The 18,709-nt window shown below is 37.9% G+C and overlaps 1 protein-coding gene across 1 annotated transcript in view; it reads left to right on the top strand.

Annotated features, from left to right (window-relative positions):
• The window catches only part of LOC117400698 (laminin subunit alpha-1-like), a 66,439-nt gene that overhangs the window by 42,089 nt on the left and 5,641 nt on the right, over window positions 1-18,709 (top strand). The window contains exons 24-57 of the mRNA XM_034000978.3: window positions 883-1,026; window positions 1,276-1,455; window positions 2,221-2,406; window positions 2,605-2,732; window positions 3,143-3,263; window positions 3,492-3,629; window positions 4,241-4,362; window positions 4,839-4,925; window positions 5,183-5,376; window positions 5,646-5,788; window positions 6,148-6,246; window positions 6,362-6,473; window positions 6,580-6,736; window positions 7,150-7,360; window positions 7,711-7,827; window positions 8,128-8,291; window positions 8,742-8,880; window positions 9,270-9,372; window positions 9,706-9,822; window positions 10,076-10,258; window positions 10,465-10,619; window positions 11,166-11,309; window positions 12,341-12,474; window positions 12,578-12,728; window positions 12,814-12,938; window positions 13,088-13,238; window positions 13,417-13,561; window positions 14,374-14,515; window positions 15,250-15,364; window positions 15,773-15,940; window positions 16,385-16,536; window positions 17,570-17,755; window positions 17,945-18,134; window positions 18,508-18,614. Coding sequence (XP_033856869.3) covers window positions 883-1,026; window positions 1,276-1,455; window positions 2,221-2,406; window positions 2,605-2,732; window positions 3,143-3,263; window positions 3,492-3,629; window positions 4,241-4,362; window positions 4,839-4,925; window positions 5,183-5,376; window positions 5,646-5,788; window positions 6,148-6,246; window positions 6,362-6,473; window positions 6,580-6,736; window positions 7,150-7,360; window positions 7,711-7,827; window positions 8,128-8,291; window positions 8,742-8,880; window positions 9,270-9,372; window positions 9,706-9,822; window positions 10,076-10,258; window positions 10,465-10,619; window positions 11,166-11,309; window positions 12,341-12,474; window positions 12,578-12,728; window positions 12,814-12,938; window positions 13,088-13,238; window positions 13,417-13,561; window positions 14,374-14,515; window positions 15,250-15,364; window positions 15,773-15,940; window positions 16,385-16,536; window positions 17,570-17,755; window positions 17,945-18,134; window positions 18,508-18,614 — 4,910 coding nt within the window. The remainder of the gene's footprint in view (window positions 1-882; window positions 1,027-1,275; window positions 1,456-2,220; window positions 2,407-2,604; window positions 2,733-3,142; window positions 3,264-3,491; window positions 3,630-4,240; window positions 4,363-4,838; window positions 4,926-5,182; window positions 5,377-5,645; window positions 5,789-6,147; window positions 6,247-6,361; window positions 6,474-6,579; window positions 6,737-7,149; window positions 7,361-7,710; window positions 7,828-8,127; window positions 8,292-8,741; window positions 8,881-9,269; window positions 9,373-9,705; window positions 9,823-10,075; window positions 10,259-10,464; window positions 10,620-11,165; window positions 11,310-12,340; window positions 12,475-12,577; window positions 12,729-12,813; window positions 12,939-13,087; window positions 13,239-13,416; window positions 13,562-14,373; window positions 14,516-15,249; window positions 15,365-15,772; window positions 15,941-16,384; window positions 16,537-17,569; window positions 17,756-17,944; window positions 18,135-18,507; window positions 18,615-18,709) is intronic.

The following is an 18,709-nucleotide window of genomic DNA, read 5'->3' as shown; positions in this document are numbered from 1 at the left end:
TTGACTAACTTTTCTGTTAATGGTGGGCAAGCATTGTACTATCTATCTCCATTCTTATAGCTTGTAATGTTGGTGAAGTATTTATTGCAATTGATTTAAAGTAGATTACTGAAAACAAACAAGTGTTCAAGCATATTATTATTATTATTATTATTAGAACATAAGAAAGTTTACAAACGAGAAGAGGCCATTCAGCCCATCTTGCTCGTTTGGTTGTTAGTAGCTTATTGATCCCAGAATCTCATCAAGCAGCTTCTTGAAGGATCCCAGGGTGTCAGCTTCAATTATTATTATTATTATTTATTTCTTAGCCGATGCCCTTATCCAGGGCAACTTACAATTGTTACAGGATATCACATTATTTTTTACATACAATTACCCATTTATACAGTTGGGTTTTTACTGTAGCAATCTGGGTAAAGTACCTTGCTCAAGGGTACAGCAGCAGTGTCCCCCACCTGGGATTGAACCCACAACCCACCGATCAAGAGTCCAGAGCTCTAACCACTACTCCAGACTGCTGCCCAATTAGTCATTAAGCAGACGCTTTTAACCAAAGCAACTTAAAGAGACTAGGGGGTGAAATATGCATTACAAGTGCTGCTGCAGAGTCACTTACAACAGGACCCCATATGTCTCATTTGAAGGACGGAGCACAACAAGGTTAAGTGACTTGCTCAAGGTCACACACAGTGAGTCAGTGGCTGAGCTGGGATTGAACTGGGAATCTCCTGGTAACAAGCCCCTTTCTTAACCACTGGACCACCAGTGGTTATAGTGTCTTGAACTTCTAGGCTTTTATTGCAGTTAGAGGCTGATATCTTCCAGAAACATGGATTTATTTGCTGGTTTTTATTATTTTGCTCACGTCCTGATTTTCAGGTAAATGTGGTTGGTGCTGGGTGTGATGAGTGCAAGCTGGGGACCTTTGCCCTTTCCGCTGATGACCCATTGGGTTGCAGCCCTTGCTTCTGCTTTGGAGTGTCCGAGACTTGTGAAGAACTTGGAGGACTTGTGAGGATTCCTGTAAGTAAAGCCTTTACCCGTACAACCGTGTTTACTTGAAAAGCCAACCACTAAACCTCACAAAATGAACTGCACACTTTCATGACCTGTATCAATACACTGGCAGAATACCACAACACAATAATAATTGTGTAATATTTTAATTTGGTACACATACTGTAATACCTTGAACAGTAATACAATTTCATTAATTAAAACCACTTGTATAGTCAATTCCAGAGTAACATTTTCCTTTGTGTTTGTGTCTAGATCACCCTTACACCTGACCAGGAGACCCTACATGTAGTCAGTCAGAGTGACCTGTCTGGAACGTTGGATGGTGTGTTCCTGCAGTCTCCGGACATTCTTCTGGACGCTGCACTAGTCAAGCAATCACTACACACTGAGCCTTTCTACTGGAGATTACCGGAGCAGTTTCAGGGCAATAAGGTGAAGACTGCATATACAAGGGCTGCTAGCAATATACACAGAACAAACAGAAACCGTGTGTACTTTTACACTCCATTTTTATATTATTCGTTATACTTCTACTCCCTAACATGTTTTAAAACACGACTTCTTGTACTACACTAGGAAAGAAAGTTATCTGTTTGCTTGGCTTGTCTTCCAGGAAGTCTGTTACACTTGCACTTCCTGAGTCATTTTACCCTAGCAATGTCTTTTGGGTCAAAGCACCTTAATGGCTGCAAAAGATGTCAGTCACTAGGGGAAGCAACTGGTTGGTTACTTAAAGGAAAGAAGGCCATGAAGGGGTGGGGACAATTTCACTCTCCTTTTAAAATACCATGAAAGTGCAAGACTGTAAGGCCTACAATCAGAGATTTCTTTAACCTAGTGTAGTTTCAGATATCATCATGTTTTAAAAAGAAAATACATGTTAAAACCTAGATATGTTTTATTTATTTATTTATTTATTTATTTATTTATTTATTTATTTATTTTCTTTAAACTGTACATTTGAGACCTATATAGTGACTGGATGTGCATGCTTTGGAAAATGTATGGAATTATTTTGTTACAAGCATTTTTTTGTTTGTTTTACAAATCGTAAGTATCTGTGAAGTGTGCTGTATAGTACTCTAGATATTCTGTTGTTTTAATCCTCTTCAGCAAGTTACATTTTAGATAAACTATGACAAAGAACAACAATTGTTATTAGAATTTTTTTAAAAATATTTGTTTAATGCTGAGCAGCTGTTGGCCTATGGAGGAAAGCTGAGGTACACTGCAGCTTTCTATGCCCTTGAAGGCTCTGGCATCTCCAACTTCGAGCCTCAGTTGCTTATTAAAGGAGGACGCACGAGTAAGCTCGTCATCTACAGGGATGTGCCTGCTCCTGACAATGGGGTGAAAACCAGCCAAGAGGTTCACCTAAAGGAGGTGAGTGCACTACTAATAATTGACCAGTTTTCCCAGTTTAAAAGTTCTGTTCTCGACCCTGTACACATTTTTCCCACTAGGCCATGAATCACGTTGTTTAAATCTATTAGATGTGGCAGTAGTGACTTTGAAGTGAATGCTTGTGCCACTGGCTGTCATCCACCTTTTTTATGATGAATTCTCTGTGTTTTTTGACAGCGCGAATGGAAGTATTTCAACTCTGTCTCCGACCAGGCTGTCTCACACTCTGATTTCATGTCTGTGCTCAGCAACATTCAATACATTCTCATCAAAGCCTCCTATGGGAATGATTTACAGCAGAGCAGGTAAGATACTTTAACAAAAGCCATCATTTAATGCAGTTTCAATATTAATAATTTGAGATCTTCATCAGTGTCCAAATATTACTTTACCTGACACCAGTCCACTGACAGTTGTAGTGCTGTGATAATTATTTCTTTATAACTTCATTGTGAAACACGTTTGTAATTTATTCCTAACTTGCTCTGTGTAAAAGGCAATAAAACAAAATAAATATGTCAAATATATTTAATTTGCCAGATACACAAATTTATTGTGATTTGTGGTATGATCTTCATTGTTCAACCATAGCTTCAAACGCTCAGTAATAAATTCCAAGGTAGAACTTAAGGCTAAGTAGACAAAGATTTGGGCTAATACTTTCAGTGCATGGTCAAAGGGCATACCTTACACTTGCTATATTTGTATGTTACAGGATTTCCAACATCTCTTTAGAGATTGCAGTGCATTCAGATGAAATGAATGCTGGTAGAGAAACAGCACGTGGCATAGAGAAATGTAAATGCCCATCAGGTTATGCTGGCCTTTCATGTCAGGTATGTCATCTGAATTTGTTCCCAAGAGACAATTAGGTTTTCATGCATGCTGTATGAATGCATTTTATATTTGTTTATAACTGCTAGCATACCAGGACCCTCTTGAAAAGTGCATGTTGTAGTTACGATTCAGTAAATAAATAAATGAATACAATTCCTTAAGCTTTTGTACAAACTGATGGAAAGCATATTACTTGCCTTGTTACACTTGTCTTCTTTCTTTCTTAGGAGTGTGCTCCAGGATTCCACAGGCAGAAACTGACAGAGCTCAATGTTCGGGGGCCACGTCCACTGATTGAACCCTGTGTGTCGTGCCAGTGCAACAACCACAGCCAGACTTGTGATCTGGACACTGGGAAATGTCAGGTATGTGACATGAATGTATTATCACACACTGTAGCTAGACATTTGAAAACCTTAAAGAATAACAAACAGCTGAGATGATAATAAAACATTAAAACAATGAGTAAATGAAAATGTCAGTGTGCCAACTGTGTGTGTGTGTGTGTGTGTGTGTGTGTGTGTGTGTGCGTGCGTGTGTGTATCATCATCAGCAGCAGCCTTTTTCAATCCACTGCTGGATGAAGGCCTCCCCAAGATTCTTCCACAAAAGCCTGTCTGCTGCATCCCTCATCCACGTTGCTCTGGCGTGTTTCCTAATTTCATTTTAACATCTTCCTGGAGGTGGTCTTCTTGGTTGCTTTATTTCTCTTGGGATCCAGTCTAGTATCTCCTTGGTCCAGCGATGGTCTGTTCTTCTTGCGACATGTCCGGCCCACTGCCATTCCAGTTTTCGCTCTTATAATAACATTGCATGCTTTTGTGTTTATATATATATATATATATATATATATATATATATATATATATATATATATATATATATAATATATGACTGTGCTTCAACCTATACAGTGGTTTGCAGAATAATATATAATATATATTATTAAAAAACTTCAACCTTATTTTGAAATTAGGGTTGTCAAGACAACACAGCAGGTGATCACTGCGATCTTTGTGCACCAGGATACTATGGAAAAGTCAGAGGGTCAATAAGTGACTGCTCGCTCTGTGCCTGTCCACGGAGCAACACAAACAGGTACTTTCACTTTGTGAATTTATTTTTTTATTTTTATTTTAATGATTCATATTTAAATCCAGTTACAGGCAATAGCTACTGGCATTTGTACAACACATTGTCTGTAAGTAAAACCTGTAAATTCTTACATACCCTTCATAGGGTTTCTATTATTGATTTCTCACCTACCTTTCCTCTTAAGCACAATATTAACACACCAGTATAGTTGACTGTTATCTGTTGCTGTTTATTGTATAGCAGCAGAAAGTGGCCTGTGCATGTGAACTCTTAACTCTTAATATTATATATACCACCAGAGGGCAGTATTACTTAAGACAAGACTGAGTTACAGTATAACTAACTAATGTATCCCAGCAACAAGGAATTGATGTGTATATTTTAATAAAACATTATTTTTTGCTTGTTTTCCTTGTTGCTTTTAGTGAATCTGGGACCTCACTGAATACTGTGTAGTCTCACATTTTTCCTTTCTTTAGTTTCAGCCCCACTTGTGTTCTGGAGGGTGTAGATGACTTCAGGTGTAATGCCTGCATGTCAGGATATGAAGGACAGTACTGTGAAAGGTAAATACATTTACTTTACCTTACAAAATTTATGATGAATAATGGCTAAGATTAAAGCTAGTCTACTTTAACGTAACACTGATTTTTATGGTAAATCTACAGTGATTTACAGTATCAAAATAGTTTATATGTGTTGCAAACATGTGTGTTTGATGATCATATGAAATAGATCAAATGTCTGTCCTGCATAACATGAGGCTTGGTTCCTGTACACATGGCTGACAATAACTTGTCCATATGTCCTTGCTTTCATAAAGATGCTCTTTGGGTTACTATGGGAACCCAAATGAGCCCGATGGTAGCTGTCAGCTGTGCAAATGCAATCCAACTGGATCGGTTCACAATCTCTGTGACAAACTCTCAGGGCACTGCGTGTGCAAGCCAGGAGTGAGGGGTCTCCTTTGTGACGAATGTGAACCCAGACACATCCTGATGGGCACCGAATGCATGTGTATGTGTTTCAACTTATTTCCCTTATTTAAATACTGCATTACCCCATGACACCAGGACTGGGTGAGTGGAAAGAAAAAGGACATGTCTGTGACTTGTAGCTGTGGGTTGCTATTTAAGAAGTCCCTTATTATGAGGGACCCAGAGCCATGTTTCAGAACCTTGTTTAATGTAGAAAGTGTAATAATGTGTCTCTTAGACTGTTTAATTAAAAGAACAATGCTTGCTAAACATCACTGGCTTATTTCAAACCCTTCCTCTACCTCGCAGCATGCAATGATAACTGCACAGGAGTGCTGCTGAACGACCTGGAGAACTTGGAGCTGTCAGTACAGTCTGTTAACCTGACAGGAGTTATCCTAGCACCCTACAGCCTGCTGGCTTCATTAGAGAATACCACTGATGAAATAAAGGTGAGAACTGTCATTAACTGAATATACATAAACTATAAAAATAAAACAGCTGGGTCTCCTTTCATATCAGAACTTTTGGGAAACTACCCAAGTCTGCAATTCTGTTATGTGCAAAGATTGTGATTGGCCCCACTGCAGTTTCAAAGCCCCATATTAAAAACTGACACATTTTCTTGTAGTTGGGTTTGATTTGCACTTGGTGAACTGGTGTTGACTAAACTCGTTAATATCTTAAAATGCACATGTGCATGTAGGTCTGCAATGGCACATGTTCTATTTTGCTTGCATACTACAGTGCATGAGCATCAGTGTTTTTACAGGTACCTTTTGTTTTTGACATCTACTTCTTTTTTTTGTAGATGCTTTTATCCCCTGAGAGGAATTCCAGCTTCTTGTTAAAGAAGGCTGAAGAACAGCTGTCTGGGCTTACTAAAGACATCAATCAGCTGCATCAGAAGGTAATGTTTTTTTTTTTGTTTTTTTTTATCCATAGTGAACATCCCATGTACATTCACTGCTATGTGGATTTTCTTTTCTGTCTATAAACCAAGGTTCTTTTCCTTTCTGTTTTAGACAACTCAGGCTTTTAGCCAGGAGCAGGATCTTGATAAATCTACAGAAAGGATGGTTAACCAGAGTCGAGACCTTTTGGATTTTATTACCAAAGTTCAGACAGCTATTCAAGGTATTTTTCAATTTGCATTAAAAAGGATGTTTGTTATTTTAATTATTTTTGTAATTAACTTTTGCACCTTATGTTTCTGTTTTATTAATTAAAAATTTTTTTTTAGCTCTTGCTGAACTAGCAAGTAACCTGAATGACACTCTTGGCAATGATCTGGGGCTAACCAACAGCACGCAACTACAGGAGGAAATCTCTGCAGTGCTGGAGATGATGAGAAACAAAGATTTTACCCAGCAGCATCAGAATGCTACAAATGAGTTTAAGTAAGCCATTGCTATTTGCAATCTGTTCTGCTTTAGTATTCATGTGGTGGTGTTTTTTTTTTTTACATGCAATATCCATGTTTAATCGTGAATAGAAAGCAGCTTCCCATTTTGGACAAGGTCATGTGATCTGGCCATAAAGAATCAGTTATCGGATGCTGAGCTGGGACTGAACCCAGGATCTCTGGAATCTTTTAATGTACTCTTACATTTTCAAGCTGCCTCTCTAATGATCCATGCGTTTTTGTGTTAAGCCCAACACTTTACTACAATCTGTAGGGTCTGTGATACAGTATCTGTTTTAAAATGATGCTTTAGGAGCCATTGCTTTATTTAGCTTTTAATCATTTAATTAAAATAAAATGGTATTGTTGTGAAAGGTGCTGTATCTGTATCATTTTGTTGTCTCTCAGAGCTGCCGAAGCCCTTCTCCTGCGGGTTCAGAAGGAGTTTGAGAAGCCGCAGAAGGACGTTAAGGAGCTGAAGGAGAGAATAGTCGCTATCCTGTCTGATCACAGCAGCAAACTGCAGGATGCCAGAACCCTGGTGAATGAGGCTTTCACCAAGGCCATTGAAACCAACCGCCTTCTTCATGCCATGTCAAGCAATCTGGCAGCATTTGATGTAAGATCTTGTTGTATTCCAAAGGGAAAAAAAAACAATCATGTTGCTGCATAAACAATCATTTTAGGCAGTTTCATTTTTTTTTTATTCAAAGTTAAATTTTCATTGTTAATCCAGAAACTGCAACAAATAATCCAACCTCGGCTGTTGTACTGCAATTTAAATGTGGCATGAGTTTAACAAATTTAAACAACTGTGAGATTACTAAATTAATTCTGAGCAAACTAAATAGTTGTGGAAGTAAAATGTATTACACTTGCCCTGTTTTGGATAAAATGCTCTCCTGAACACTTTTGTCTGTAAACTGTGTTAATGTTAGTTGTGAATGTTTTGTGTTCTTTTGACTACAGGATAAGAAACAGAATATCAGCAGCAACCACTTCTTGACAACTGAGATGATTGAAGAAGCACACGCAGCGATGGCTGATGGCTTGGATATTGCTGTGGATGTTGTTAATGCAACTTCTGTAAGCCTTTGAAATTATCCTTATTCAGTCTGAAAATGCAGTACATGTGTATGTGTAAAACAATAATGATTTTAAAACACATTTACCATGGCATGAAAGTGGCAGCTGCGTTTTGTGTTTTGCTCTGTGCAAATCATCCATAATATCACATTTCAATAGAGATTTGATTTCAAAGTATATTTTAAGGTACATTACTGTACTGAAATTGATACATTGCTGGACTGAAATTGCAAAAGATTCAAAGTTAACTCTTGCAGTTGTATATGTCAAATTTTAATTTTCCTCTTCCTTTGAGCACAGCAGCTAGAGGGGCACAAAGATGAGCTTTACCTTTGGAATCCTAAACTGAGAAAACAAGTGGATAACCTCGTGATGCAGATGACAAAGAGAAGCGTGCTGGACCTGGTATACAAGGCAGAGGACCATGCTGCTGGACTGAAGAAACTGGCAAACTCACTTCACAAGTAAGTACTAACATGTTGCATGTGCTGGAAAAGAGAACTTTTAGAAAATGCATTATGTTCATGTAAGTTATTTATTGACAGCATGTCAATCACGTGTAGTGTATTTGGAAATTTGTATCAGATTATTTATATGTAGCTTTGATAGTCTCTTCTCCTCCATGCTTTTTTCCCCTTCACATGCATGTACTTCTATCATAACTGTTGTTGCACGCTGTGAGAAGTTTTCTGTTTCACGTGATAAAACACATGTAGGCCGGGATGTCAACCTTCAGATGTGTTTTCTCTTCTATGTAAGAATAATGTCTGTCGATATGGGTCTGTCCTGTCAAATATGTTAAGATAGTGCGAAGAGCAAATGCAAAGTCTCAGTTTGCTATGCTTGCCAGGTTGTAGTGATATTTCATTTCTGGTTGTTTTTACTGACTCTTAGTTGTGTATTTTGTTCTTCAGTGCGCTTTCAGATGTAAGGAATGTTTCGTTCAATGCAACAAATGCTGCTCAAGCCAACTCTAATATCAAAAGCAACATTGAAAAAGCAGAGCGTTTGGCTGAACAAGCTAACATCACCACAGCTGCTGCCTGGAACTTGGTAAATATATTTTAAGACTGTATATTGGTGTGTTTTTTTCACCTACATTTGGGATCTGGTCTTTTTGGGTAAGGAAAGCCAACTTGCTTTAGTATTTAAAATTCAGGTGTAATTTTACTGAAACTGTGAATGGACATTTGTTGCTAACTTGGCACACATACTGTGAATATAGGAGACAGTGACCTGTGTTTCACAGTATCAACACTTGCTTGACTGTTGAAGGCTCTTGGGATCCAGTGTTTTTGATTAAACTAAATCATGAAAGTAATTTATGTTGTGCTAATATGCATGTCATGGATGTTGTTCAAGGCAATCTTTCTTTTTCTGATGTTCTGTATTTATATCCTTTGCTGGGTATGTATGTTGCTAACACAATGTTCTTGTTTTAGGCCCTGTTTGCTGACAGCTCTTTGAAAGATGCTGGAGCAAAGTCTCTGCAACGAAGCTCCAGACTTCTGTCTGAGGCCGCTGATCTGAACAATAAGACGGATGGTGAGCATGTCTATTGAACCAGTGCTTTTTAATCTGTTCTTGTTTATATTCTCTGGTTTATTGGCTATTCATTTGAATGGGTTTCTGTGTGGTTTTTATTTGTTGCATGTGTTGTATTTGTTTATGTTATCTATGGATTTTGATTTCTATTTGGATTTATAGCCGTTAATGGTAATTTGTACTTGATTGCATACGTAGGTTGTCAGGTGGCAGATAATAAAGATTCTTGATTGAATAACAGTCATCTACCTGACAGCAGCAGATGTAACAAAGTGTCAAACTGTGAGAAATATCCATTAAATATGTAATAGGTGTCTTGTTTTCACATTGCAGGTCTCATGAGTGATTTAAATGGACTGACGGAGCAAATGGACAAGATTCGACACAATACCCAAAATATAAGCAAGCAACTCAGTGAACCACTGCAGCTACTAAGCTCCATTCCCAGCAGTGAGTGGGGTTTCCTTTTTTCTTTCAGTTCTGAATTGTAATCAGATGACCTTGTGGGATTACATTGTGTTGCACTTAAACCTCCTATTTTATATTTGTTTTTCCACTCTGAAATCTAGCAGAGTGCTTGATTTGTAACATTGTAAATTAATATGAAGCCAGTTGCTTGTGTGAAGAAGATATCTGAAGTAGGGCCTGACAAGATGCTGCAGTGTGATAAGTGTGTGTGCGTGTGTTTGTTTCAATATTATAGATATCAGTGTGAAAGTCTTGGAAGCAAAGAAGAATGCTATAGGAGCGAATGTCTCGGCTGTTGAAGCTCTCCAACACCTTGAAGATTTCAACCAGAAACTAGAGGAATCCACTTCAGCAGTGATTAGAGCCAATGAAACTGTGAAGCGAACAAATGAACTGTTCAGTGATTCCGCAAAGACTGGTGAGGGAACTACTTCAAGTGTTTTTTGTTTTTTTTTACCTTCAACGTACCATTACCCTCTGATTCCCCATCTATAACTACACACTGAAATAAGGAGACACATTTCGAGTGCACTGTCCTGGAAAGTGAGGTGACTTCCTAAATGCAGGGGGGAGGGGGTAGAATATGACTGATAACAAATGTGCTTCTTTTATCCTTCTCATCAGCTAGTGCAGCAGATAAAAAGGTTAAAGAAGTGGAAACGCAAACCAACTTGCTCTTTGAACGTCTGAAACCGCTGAAAATGCTGGAAGATAACCTGAGCAGGAACTTGTCTGAGATTAAGGAACTGATTAACCAGGCACGAAAACAAGCAGCTTCAGTAAGTATTGGACTATCAACCTGGTAGACAGACAAAAAGATTGAGTGTGTGTGCTTCTTCCAGGCTCATTTACCATTAAATGGATTTTTTATAACATTTTTTCAAATCACCTCACTTTAGAAATTCAGCTTTTAGAAATGGTTGAAAAGTAAAATGTAAGCATTGATCAATGCAGAAACAGTACATAATTTATATATCTCACAGTTATCCAGATAAGAGGTTTAACATTATGAAAATGTAGTTGGCATAAACAATCCTGGTTTAGAATTCCAGCCTTTTGTATTCTATGGCATTTTGTGCATGCATATCCAGTGGCACTGGAACAATTTTTAAAGTAGGGGTGCTGAAAGCCATTGAACAAAACTGTAACCCCTATATATGATGGAAGTCATGCAAAGCCAGGGGTGCTGCCGCACCCCCAGCACCCCTAGTTCCAGTGCCCTTGTGCGCATTGGGTCGTATAGATTTGGTAACATTTTGCATCAGGTGCAGAGTTGCTTCATGTGTTCTTCACACATTATAAAGCCTTTTTTGTGTACATTTTAGATTAAAGTGGCAGTGGCTGCTGAACAAGACTGCGTACGGGCCTACAAACCAGACATCTCCTCCAGCAACTACAACACTCTGACGCTGATAGTGAAAACATCTGAGCCTGATAACCTACTCTTCTACTTGGGTAGCAACACCAATGTAAGCTTGACAACAACGAATAAAGCTGTCTATAAAACGCAAAGCAGCAACAAAAAAATAGGTGCTGTCCCATGAGGTTTATCTGGTCTTGAAGTGAATTGACTGATCGTATGTGTGTGAATGTTTAGAGCATAGCATTTATATATTTTTACACACACACAAATAAAACTAATTTTACTGTACTGCACGTCTATTTAATGTAGGGCAATGGGGGACAATAGCAGCGCTGTGGCATGTTACATGGTAATAATTGAACTAGGGAGTCCCATTATTAACAAGGAACACACCACAGCAATGTCATTGTTATACTACAATTTGTTATTTTATCTTTGTTTGTCTGAATTATTATAGTCCACTGAAAGAGGTAACATTTCGAGAGAAAGGCTTGAGTGTCAGAAAGTAGTGGATTTAGAACAGGTGTCATTAGTGTTCTGTCAGCTGTGCTTTCCATTATAGTAGACCCCATAGAAAACAATGGTAGAGTAGTGTCTGCTTGTTGTATAATACAGTATACACACCGTGCTATAAGAAAATTGTTGTTTCTCTTAGCCATTCAAATGGTCATGTTATACTTTGTTTTTGTTGCCCACAATTTCTTAGAAAAATATATTGTTATACAATTTAAGGCGCGGTCCATAACATATTGGAGTAGTGGTTAGGGGGCTGGACTCTTGACCGGAGGGTTGTGGGTTCAATTCTAGGTGGGAGACACTGCTGCTGTACCCTTGAGCAAGGTACTTTACCTAGATTGCTCCAGTAAAAACCCAACTGTATAAATGGGTAATTGTATGTAAAAATAAATAAATAAATAAAATAATGTGACATCTGTATAATGTGATATCTTGTAACAATTGTAAGTCGCCCTGGATAAGGGCGTCTGCTAAGAAATAAATAATAATAATAATAATATTGCTCTGCATTTACTGTATATTGAAATAACAAAAGTCCATCAAACAAAATAAGACTACTGAGCTGAATACATTGATTATGTTTGTGTACCATTGAAAAATATTTTTGTGTTCCTTTAACAGGTTGATTTCATGGCTCTGGAACTGCGACGTGGAAAGGTGTCTTTTCTCTGGGATGTAGGCTCTGGATTTGCAAAGTTGGACTACCCTGATATTCAGATTAACAATGACAAGTGGCACAGGATTAGTGCAACCAGGTGAGTTGCACATATGCACATTGCAGATAAGAGATATTAAAATGGTGTAAAGAAAAAAAAGTTCTGGTCACCTTGTTCTGATATCCTTCTTTCTAAATTCCAGGTTTGGAAAGACTGGTTCTCTTACAGTTCAAGAATTGAAATCTTCACAGCCCCCCACTGTAAAGACAGCAACCTCCCCTGGCACATCGACTGTGCTAGATGTGAATAAATCCACTCTTGTCTTTGTGGGGGGTCTTGGTGGTCAAATTAAGGTGAGCAGTTGCCTTCTGTTTTTTTATTTTCTTCTTGATTCATGATACTAGTGTGTTCATTTATTGAATGCTTTAAAACTCACAGAAATCTTTGGCTGTGAAAATGACCCACTTCAAAGGCTGCATGGGAGAAGCTTCACTTAATGGCAAAAATATTGGGCTGTGGAATTACGCACAGAGAGAAGGCAAATGTAGGGGCTGTTTCATGAGGTAAGACCATCATCTCATTTCGTGTATTGCATATTGTTCACAGAGCTTCCCGATCGTGACTTTCTTAGTCACGTTACGTTATGTTTTGATGTGTCAAACAATTCCGTTTCTAATCGAAAGATATTCTTTTTTTGATTGTTTTTATTCAGTCCCCAGGATGAAGACACTTCCTTCCATTTTGATGGCAGTGGGTATTCCGTTGTTGAAAAGGCTCTTCGCTCAACTGTCACACAAATAGTGATGCTTTTCAAAACCTTCTCTCCAAATGGACTGCTGCTTTACCTCGCGTCTAACGGAACGGTATGTCAGCAAACCCAGTTCTTTTTTGATCGTGCATCCAAATTAAAAAAGTTGAATTTGTATAATGTGGGATTTTTGTTTATTTTTTATTTTTTTTATCTCAGTCTGGGGATATCAAATGCCATAACTTTTAACTTCACATGTAGCATCACGTAGAATTGGACTTGTTGTTTTGCAGAGAGATTTCACATCTATCGAGCTGGTGGATGGCAAAGTCAGGCTGACCTTTGAGCTAGGATCAGGGCCACTCAGCCTCATCACAGATAAGACATACAACAGTGGAAACTGGTATAAAATTGCTTTCCATCGTACCAAACAGAAAGGTAGGCCTTTAATTAACCTACCTTGTTTTTGTATTATTATTTATGTATTTGTTAGTAGCCATACTATTAGATAAGAATTGATGCAACTATCTAGGTACAGCACATAAATGATACACTTCAACTGGCATCTATTCATTTGTTTTTTCCATTGTGCCTTAACAATGACCTGGAGGGAAAATGTGTTTTTATTTTGGCTGAGGATAGCAAAGTCGTATAGGGGTAATGGAGGTAAATTACCATCAGATTTTGTGAATTAACTCCAAATGCTGAAATATACTCACTAAAGTAACAAACTCAATTGTTGAGCAGGGGGAAAAAAAGATAAACTACACACACAAACAAATGTGCTATTACTACTTTTTATTTTTTTTTTATTTAGGGCTGAAAATATCTGTTGAAATCTATGTAAGTATGTTGGCAAAGATTAATTATTCCCCATTTGGGATGACAATCCCCAGCGATAATGAATATTTGCCAACATACAGGTATAACTTTTACTTTGTATATAATATACCTAAAATTATGCTGAGAACTAAATTTGATGAGGAAATACCTTTAAACTAGGGCATCCATATCTAACTCATGGAGTTAATTTTGCATGAGTTTTGGCTTTTGATTTGACTGGATTATTGTATAATATACTGGATTTGAAGAAGCTATGCATGGATATGTGTTGATATTCTGACAATGATATTACAATGCCTTGTTATAAGAATTGCAGTGCGGTAGAAAAAAAGAAGTCATTTTGACCACAGTGTGAATAGGCCTGTGTGAATTGAGGGCTAAAATAAAATGTGTCCTGCTTCTGACAGGTTACTTGGCTGTGATGGATGCATATGTTCCTACAAACAGAGAAACCAAAGAGGGCACGACCTCTGGTTCTGCCTCAGATCTCAATCGTTCAGACAAGGACCCCATTTACATTGGTGGGCTGCCTCGCTCCAGACCCGTCAGGTACGAGTTACTTTCAAATTAATGTTATATTCTTTACCTTCCCTGTGCATCTTGGATACCAGAATACTGTAGAACCACATCATATCCGATCCAGTAAGATACAATACCCTCTATTAACCGATAGACCTCTGGCAGGTTTCATTTACACAGGCTGCTACCAACTGAATGGTACAGATGGAAACTGATCAATGCATATTGAATTATGGATCTACAACAGTAAATTTAGCTCTTAGAAGGACACAATAATTAGTTGCAGATTTTTTTTTTTTAAAATGATAGTGTTTTTGTTCTTGTTTTTTTAAACGTGTTTATCTTAGGTGAACACACACTTCTAGGCCAAAAAAAAAAATTGGCAAATTTGGCATGTACTGAGAAAGCACAGTAAGAACTGTTTTTGGATTGCTGTTTTGTAAATTGCCCAATACTGTATTACAGTGCTTTGTTTTGCAACAATATTCGCTGATTTTATTTCTATAATAAGCATGCAGTACCATACTTTGGTATTTTGGACACACTGATGTACCCAAAATTGTTCATTTATAATGGTCCGGATGTTAATAAAGCAAAAACAATGTAGTATAAAGACTCTTTCTGAGATACTGTATCTTCACATATCTGATGGACTCTTGGAACCAGTTACATCAGAATATGCCACGCTCTGCTGTGATTGTCTGTTACCATTTCAAAATTGCTTAGAGTGAACTTTTTCCAAATAAACTTTTTTTGTCTTGCAGAAGACAACTTGTCACCAGATCTTACGTGGGCTGCATCAGAAATCTGGAGATCGCCCGCTCTAACTTTGACTTGCTGAAGGAGTCCTACGGGGTCAAGAAGGGCTGTGTATTGGAGGTGAGAAACGCTCTGCCTCATGATACGTTGGAGAATGGCAATGGTTACTGCTTTTATTAAACAGTAATTGTACTTATTAACAGTTGGACATAGAACAAGTATGTTTGTATTTGATCATGCTGTTATCCACATAAAATAATATACTTTATATCACTGTTTCTAACATTACAGCACGCAATTATAATATTCCATATATCATTTTTCCATGTGTGTGGGTGTTTTCCCCATTTCTTTAGTACATAACCCTTCATCTTTTCTGGTTCTTATTTGAAGGTAAAAACTTCATCCGTAACTTTTAAACTCTCAGAATCAAAATTCCAAGGTGAAACTTTTAAGGAACCAAGTCAAGTAGACAAATGTATCTACTAGTGTCATTCACTCTTTCCATTTGCTGCTTTTCCTGTCTAGCCAATTCGCAGTGTGACAGTCTTGAATGAGGGATTTCTTGAACTTCACCCAGTGTCTCTGGCACCTGAATCCGAACTTATGGCTACCTTCTCCACAAAGAACGACACCGGCATTATCCTGGCTGGAATCAGCAAAGGAGGAAAGCGCAGACGAAGGCAGACACACCTGGTGAGCTTCTTCAGCCACAGTTAACCATTCCCAACCAACTGGTAATGAAGCTCCTTATGTTGCATAAATGCCAATGCAATAATCTTCATCATCTTTAATTAAGAACATGCACTGAAGATGTAGAGACACTGGTTATTTTAAGACCTTGTTGCTTAGCTGAGCATTTAACCTGAACCATGGAAGATGCTGGTAGCTCACATTGCCCTGATTTGCAAAGTTACGCTTGCATACAATTTGCACCGTTTTTTGTGAAAGGAAATACAAACTATAACGAGTCCACGAGTAACCAAAAAAAAAAAACATCAATCTAAGTTTTTTTTCCAGATTTGGAACATTAACAGTTGTATTTTCCTTTGTCAAAAAAATGGTGCAAATTGTATTTTGGTTTACAGACCTTCATACATTTTGCCTGTTGTATTTTTAAAAGTATTTGTATCTGTACAGCCCTTCTTTGCAGTTATGCTTATCAATGGCCAAGTGGAAGTCCACATGAATACAGGAGAGAAAGGTCACACTAGAAAAGCTGTGGTCAAATCTCCTGCTGGAACCTACAGTGATGGAGAGGACCATTCTGTCATCCTGCATCGCAGCAAGAGGTAGGGAGACGGCTTGAGAGAAATGCTCAAGTTACAGTATCTTGTATGTATTTAATCAATTTCATTTATGGATTTGCTGGAAATAAGCTTAGACAAAATGTTGATTTGTATAGGGTTATTCTACAAAACCAATTAAATAACTACACATCAGAATAGATGTGAAATAATATTTTAATTAAAATAAATAATGGTATATATGGAGATATAAGGAAACATAAGGAGATAAGGGCTACAGACTTTACGTTATTTCTCTGGTCAGCTTTGTTGGGAGGCTACATTGACCAACCCAATGTACAGCTATGGCCAAATGTTTTGCATCACCCTATAGAATTAACAAATGTTGCTTCCATAAAGTTACATGAAACCTTCTGAATAATGTTATGTTAACATATTGAATTACATACCGCTTTGTAATTTTCCATATACTTGGAAAAACTAACAAAAATTGAAAAATGGGACATTTGGAAATTTGAATGAAATACTGTACTATTATTATTATTTGCTTATTTAGCAGACGCCTTTATCCAAGGCAACTTACAGAGACTAGGGTGTGTGAACTATGCAACAGCAGCTGCAGAGTCACTTACAATTACGTCTCACCCGAAGGACGGAGCACAAGGAGGTTAAGTGACTTGCTCAGGGTCACACAATGAGTCAGTGGCTGAGGTGGGATTTGAGCTGGGGACCTCCTGGTTACAAGCCCATTTCTTTAACCACTGGACCACACAGCCTCCTATTATGGCTTCTGGTAGACTTTTGCAATATCATCTTGTCTTTGATTACATGATGTTAAATGAAAGATCTACATTATTTTCTCATATATATTTTGTTTATTTTTTTTATTATGATGTCTCAATCCTAGGTGATGCAACTCTTTTGGTCATAGCTGTATATTATATTATATATTTAAATGGGATTTTCTTGATTTCATATCTCAGTAGCTGAAATGCACATGTATTTGAAAATGCGGTTCCACGCTGCACACTTTAAAATGATTTGCCTTCTTTTCCCTGGTCCTCATTTGCTTTCCTAGGTTGTTGACTGTGCAGGTGGATGAAGGAAGCCTGACTGAGATGAGACTTGCTCCGTCAGCAGAGAACAACCCTCTCAATGTCTCCAGCTTCTACATCGGAGGTGTTCCACCCAGCGATGGCGCTGACATGCTCAAGACGGGCAAATCCTTCTACGGCTGTATCAGAAACCTGGGCTACAACATGGAGTAAGTATAGGGAGCCAGCCCATACATGTCCTCTTTTTAGTTATTCAGTATATTTTTAAACCACTCAACAAATAAAAAAATGTGCTTTGGACATTTCTTAGCACAAGTTCTTGAGGATATCAATTTAAACCTGAAGTTCCTTCATGTGTTTTTTGATTTATTTTTGTTCTTGGTATTCTTCACCACCAGGCTCCTGGACCTCACCACTGCAGTGCGGTATCGCTACGTAGACATGGACAGCTGCCTGCTGGAGGAGAGACCCAAGCCAGTCATCCAGCCAGAGGAGGGCGATGTAGAGTCTGAGCTCCAGCCATCGCCCACTCCAGCCAGGCCTGTCACCACTATAGAACAGAGCTTCAAAACCCACGGCCCAGCCAAGGTTAGCATCACTTTGCGTTTCAGTGCCCACGTTATTCTCCAACTGTGTTTAAAGACTGAGAACTAAAATGTGTATTTAAAATGTTATTTCACATATTATTTTATCATTGCTTTTTATAACACCAGTCCTGAAAACACATGTACGTTTAATATAAAGAAGGGTTATAGTATTGTTCTTTCCTGTCTTCAGTTTTGCATCGCATATGTATGGCACACTTTTAACACTTAATAATAGGTTTTTAATAGTGCCTTTATATTCATTTTAAATCAATAGTATTGCATCATGTATATAGGAGAACATGAAAGGGTTGATTTTTAATGATTTAACAATATTTTCATTATTTGATTTCTGTTTACTTTTTGCGTGACCACAGTGTGTAGAAGAAGAGATTCCAGCAATTGTCCCCAATGCCCACCAGTTTGGTCTGACCAAAAATAGTCACATGGTTCTGTCTTTTGATGAGAGCACAATAAGAAGAAAGTGAGTATGCTCTTACACAAGGTACTGGAGTTGTGCTTGTTTTATTTTGCAGGTAACAGGAACCCTAAAGTGTTACAGAAACACATTACTTGACA

Source organism: Acipenser ruthenus, chromosome 4, assembly GCF_902713425.1.
Source record: "Acipenser ruthenus chromosome 4, fAciRut3.2 maternal haplotype, whole genome shotgun sequence".
NCBI lineage: Eukaryota > Metazoa > Chordata > Actinopteri > Acipenseriformes > Acipenseridae > Acipenser > Acipenser ruthenus.
Note: the sequence above shows the minus strand (reverse complement) of the source record. Positions and strands in the feature narration are given on the sequence as shown.